Genomic DNA, 4723 nt, shown 5'->3' with positions numbered 1-4723 from the left:
GGCCCTAATAATAATAATAATAATAAAAAACATTAGAATAACAATAGGTCCTCCGCTCCGACTACGTCGGTGCTCGGGCCCTAATAATAATAATAATAATAATAATAATAATAATAATAAAAAACATTAGAATAACAATAGGTCCTCCGCTCCGACTACGTCGGTGCTCGGGCCCTAATAATAAAAAACATTAGAATAACAATAGGTCCTCCGCTCCGACTACGTCGGTGCTCTGGCCCTAATAATAAAAAACATTAGAATAACAATAGGTCCTCCGCTTCGACTACGTCAGTGCTCGGGCCCTAAATATACTTAATATGTTTGTTTTGTGTATGCTGTGTCTCCACAGTTTGAGGACATGTGGCAGTGAAGTGGTGAGACGCTGACCATGGGTGACTGGAACCTGCTGGGCAGCATCCTAGAAGAGGTCCACATTCATTCCACTATCGTGGGCAAGATCTGGCTTACCATACTCTTCATCTTCCGAATGCTGATCCTGGGTGCGGCTGCTGAGGACGTATGGGACGACGAGCAGTCCGAGTTTGTCTGCAACACTGACCAGCCAGGCTGCAAGGCGGTCTGCTACGACCGTGCCTTCCCCATCTCCCTCATACGTTTTTGGGTCCTGCAGGTCATCTTTGTCTCTGCACCATCGTTGGTCTACATGGGCCATGCCCTCTACTGCATGCGAGCACTGGAGAAGGAGCGCCACCGCAGACGGGCCCAGCTGAAGGAGGAGCTGGACGAGGTTGAGTTGGCCTTGGACGAACATAAGCGAATGGAGAGGGAGCTGAGGAGGCTGGACGAGCAGAGGAGGGTGAAGAAGGCTCCTCTCAGAGGCTCTCTGTTGAGAACCTACATCATCCATATCCTTACACGCTCTATGGTGGAGGTCTGCTTCATCCTGGGCCAGTATATACTTTATGGTGTCCAACTGGAGCCCCTCTATAGGTGTGAGAGGCTACCTTGCCCCAACAGTGTAGACTGTTACATCTCCAGGCCCACAGAGAAGACCATTTTCATGGTTTTCATGATCGCCATTGCTGGTGTGTCACTGTTCCTCAACATTCTGGAAATATCCCACCTGGGGATCAGGAAAATCAAACAGACACTGTATGGAGAAAGGTACACGGAAGATGACAGTTTGATTTACAAGTCTAAGAAGAAGTCTTTACCACACCTTTGTGTAATGAGTAATGTATCACCTCACAACGGGCCTTTGACTCAGACCTTCAAAGTGATTCCAGAGGCAGACATGAAGCCTCCATATTACAACACTGGGCTCAAAGCTAACCAGGATGCACCAAGACATAACAGCATGGCCTATCTGGGACACAGTCAGACTAGCTATATCTGTCCCGAACCTAGGATGCCACCCAGGTCTGGCCAGAACTTTGCCATTCAGGCCCCCCAAACCCATGAAGGTCCAGAAATCCGCACAGCTATGGTGGACCATCATCTAGCCTGGGCTTCTGTTGTGTCAAATGTGGAGGGAAGTTCAACAAGCCATCATGCGGATCCCAATGAGGGAGAGCGCCCTCACCCCAGCCATTTGGAAGCTCTGCTGTCCACTGGCACCTTAAGGCCCGGCGCTATCAGAGACCTGGATGAGGACGAGCGAAGGGAGTCAATGGAAAGTGTCCTGATATCCAACCCCAGGAAGACCAGCTTCATGATCAGGCCACCATCTGAGAGCTTGTCCTCCATCAGTGGCTCCACGAGCCCTTCCTTACATACCTCAGAAGAGTCAGATGAACTGGGCTCCCTGCAGGGAGACATGCCGATGATGCCGCCTGGCGGGGGCCGAAGAATGTCAATGGCAAGTAAAGAGCAGAGATTTTCTCATGTGTCCGAATTTGGTTTCATCTGCCTTTGGTGCCTAGAGTCTAATAGTATATATCTGTTATATGTATGAAACCTGGAGCTTCTGCCAGTGTACTTATCAAAGAAGTCAAAGTGAAAATTCCTCTGACACTTACTCACTGGTAGAGTTTTGAAGATAAGCATTTTATCCACTAAGTCAACCACAACTTTGGCCAGAATATGAAGAGTAATCAAAAAGAAAGTGGCAGCAGAAGATTTGAATCAATGTTTTGAAGAGAGAGAGAGAGAGAGAGAGAGAGAGAGAGAGAGAGAGAGAGAGAAAGAAAGAGAGAGAACAAATACTTTCTGTTAATTTGGAAAAAGCCCAATAGTGACAAATTGGCAGCCTCTGTCCACTCAATGTTCTCAGAAGGATGTAATGGGATTAAATCAAACTACTCTAAAGTTTCAGATAAAGCCCTTCAGTTCTGACAGGAAAAGCAAAACAGTAAAAACAATAGTCAGGGGGCAATTGCAAGCGTGCTAGAATTATAGACAGAACTGACAGTACTGAATTGAGTAATATTTCTTGTATGAGATCAGACAGATGATGAAATTAAATTATTTTATAATAGTTTCTTAAAAATGTACATTTGAACACGAATGAACTAATTAATGAAGTATAAATTTACAATTAGATTCAATATGAATTTTATAGATTATAACTAATCTTTTATAAACACATTTAGCTACAGAAACAATATCGTGCTCTCAATTTTATTTTGTGTACACAAATTATGAATTAATGCCGTCAAATTATTGTACAATGGAATTAACAGACCATACCCGTTAACGTTTCAATATGTTTAAAGGACGTAACTAAAAAACACATATCTTAGAAACTGGTATTTCATCTGTTGAACAACAGCTTTTAAAAGTAAAAAATGTTGACAAAACACTTAAATGTTGTTCTGTTAATACATTAATGAAAATGCACCTACAATTGCTCCTACCCATTTGTTTTTTTTTCTTACTCAGGACCTCTGCTGGGCTTAGTAGATTTCATATGATTGCTACATTTATTGTTACATCATCAACAACGTTTTTACAGAATATGTATACCTCTGCACTGATTTTTCTTCCATTTTGGAATTAGGAGCAATATGGACGTCTTCATCATTCTTTGTTCCCAGATGTGAAAATATCCCTTTACAGAAATGTGCACTTGAAGAATATATGGTCAACTTATTTATAGCTAGGGTTGGTAAGGTTGAGAAACTAGCAAGAGTATGATAGATTTTTTTAAATGATCCAACCTAAAAACCCAGTCCAGTGTTGAAGCTAGCAATGAAAGTAGCTAGCAGCACCAGCTCCAAAAGTCGCTAAATCTGTCAAGAAAGTTGCCAAGTCAGCAACACTAAAAACCCATCCTTTAAGACCGCCCTCAAAATTATCATTATGAATGTAAACAACCTACATGGCTAATGTTAGCACTCACAGCTTATGTAAGTCACCGGTGATGAGCAATGAGTGCAGAGTGCAGGCAGATAGGCAGGTAGGTAGACAGGTAGGTAGACAGACAGGTAGCCCGTCCAATCATTACATTCAGGCTGAATGAAATGATGATGACGACTTATTACAATCCTGCGACAGTCACAGATGCATTTGATTTATTGATTGCTGTTTGGATGTGATGACAATTTTAGCAATCTAATATATAATATAATAATGATTACCAACCCTAGCTTTAAGCAGTGATACTGGACAAGTGCTGACAAGACGCTTGCTTCGCTGCACACCAGGTATACGATGTGCGTTTTGTCCAGCACCAGCTACAGTCTAAGTCCAAGCTGTCCTCTTGTCTTTCTCAGAGCATGTTTCTGGATATCTCCTCTATCATGAAGAAGTGAGGCGGCGGGGCTCTAACACCGTGGCAGGAGGAGCCTGTGTTCCACAAACTTTATCAGTGTGTCCAGCCTTCAACATTGATTCACCACTCAAATCACACGGGGCCAAAGCCAGTGAGACAGTCAGCCATGACGAGGCAGCGGCTCAGTGCCAAAGCCTATTATGTTTTGGAATTGAAGCACCTTAGAACGTCAACATGTGGGAACTGAGAGGGAAAGGAATGTACCTTTTTTTATGTGGACATCTTTCCATGTGATGGCTGAATTGTTAAGAGTGTGCAGAAACAACACGATGGATTATGGAGTGAACTCCTCAGAGGATCTATTTGCTTCTGTAACATGGACTTTGTGCGCTTAAAATACTTTTTCGAAATTGAAAACTTGGTTAGAATCAGTGTGCATCTGTATATAGTAATTTATATACGGCCAGTTCATGAAAAATTATGAAACTTTATATTGTATTCAGATTAAATGCTTCTTAACAAAACAGCAATCATTTTGTGAACAGATATTGAATCAGAATCCACACACCAACACCACACTGTAGAATTCTCATGCTTTTTGTTTTATTTCTCAAGAAAAAAATGCCTAGACAAAAATTGTTTTTTCTCCTTTAAAACCGTTTTCATATCAAATAAACAAAACATGACATGTTGCACAATATTTACAAAATAATTGAAACAAAACACAAGTCATTTGAACATTCAAAGATAAAAAAAGGAAATGGAAAATGCTCAATCTGCATTTAACAGTCATCTTGCAGGTACTCAAATAAAAAAAAAAAAAACACGTAAAAATGGCTCACCAAAATCTACAAATACAATGAAGTAACCACTGTAAAAAGTTTGAAACAACGCCACAGAAACTGTCTACATGTCTATCATACAGTCCTTACCCATAAGACGAGGTATGCTGAATTATCCAGGTAGATAAGTGCTTAGAGTCTGTTCGACTGAGATTAAAAACAAATAAAAACTCAAACATCACAATCTGAGATTCAAGTGGCCCCAATT

General features: G+C 41.5%; 1 protein-coding gene across 1 annotated transcript; it reads left to right on the top strand.

Moving 5' to 3' along the window:
• Positions 1-388: 388 nt before the first annotated feature.
• LOC137877688 (gap junction alpha-10 protein-like) lies at positions 389-1915 on the top strand. Its single transcript, XM_068717733.1, has one exon. The coding sequence runs from the start codon at positions 389-391 to the stop codon at positions 1913-1915; it is 1527 nt and encodes a 508-aa protein (XP_068573834.1).
• Positions 1916-4723: the final 2808 nt, after the last annotated feature.

The sequence above is a fragment of the Cebidichthys violaceus genome, unplaced genomic scaffold, assembly GCF_023349555.1.
Source record: "Cebidichthys violaceus isolate CVI_PGR_0920_01 unplaced genomic scaffold, fCebVio1.0.p SCAF_22, whole genome shotgun sequence".
Taxonomy (NCBI): Eukaryota; Metazoa; Chordata; class Actinopteri; order Perciformes; family Stichaeidae; genus Cebidichthys; species Cebidichthys violaceus.
The sequence above is the reverse complement of the archived record's forward strand: the minus strand, read 5'-3'. Positions and strand labels throughout refer to the sequence as shown.

Coding starts and splice junctions, on each gene's coding strand:
- LOC137877688 (XM_068717733.1), top strand. CDS start 389: ATGGGTGACTGGAACCTGCTGGGCAGCATCCTAGAAGAGGTCCACATT.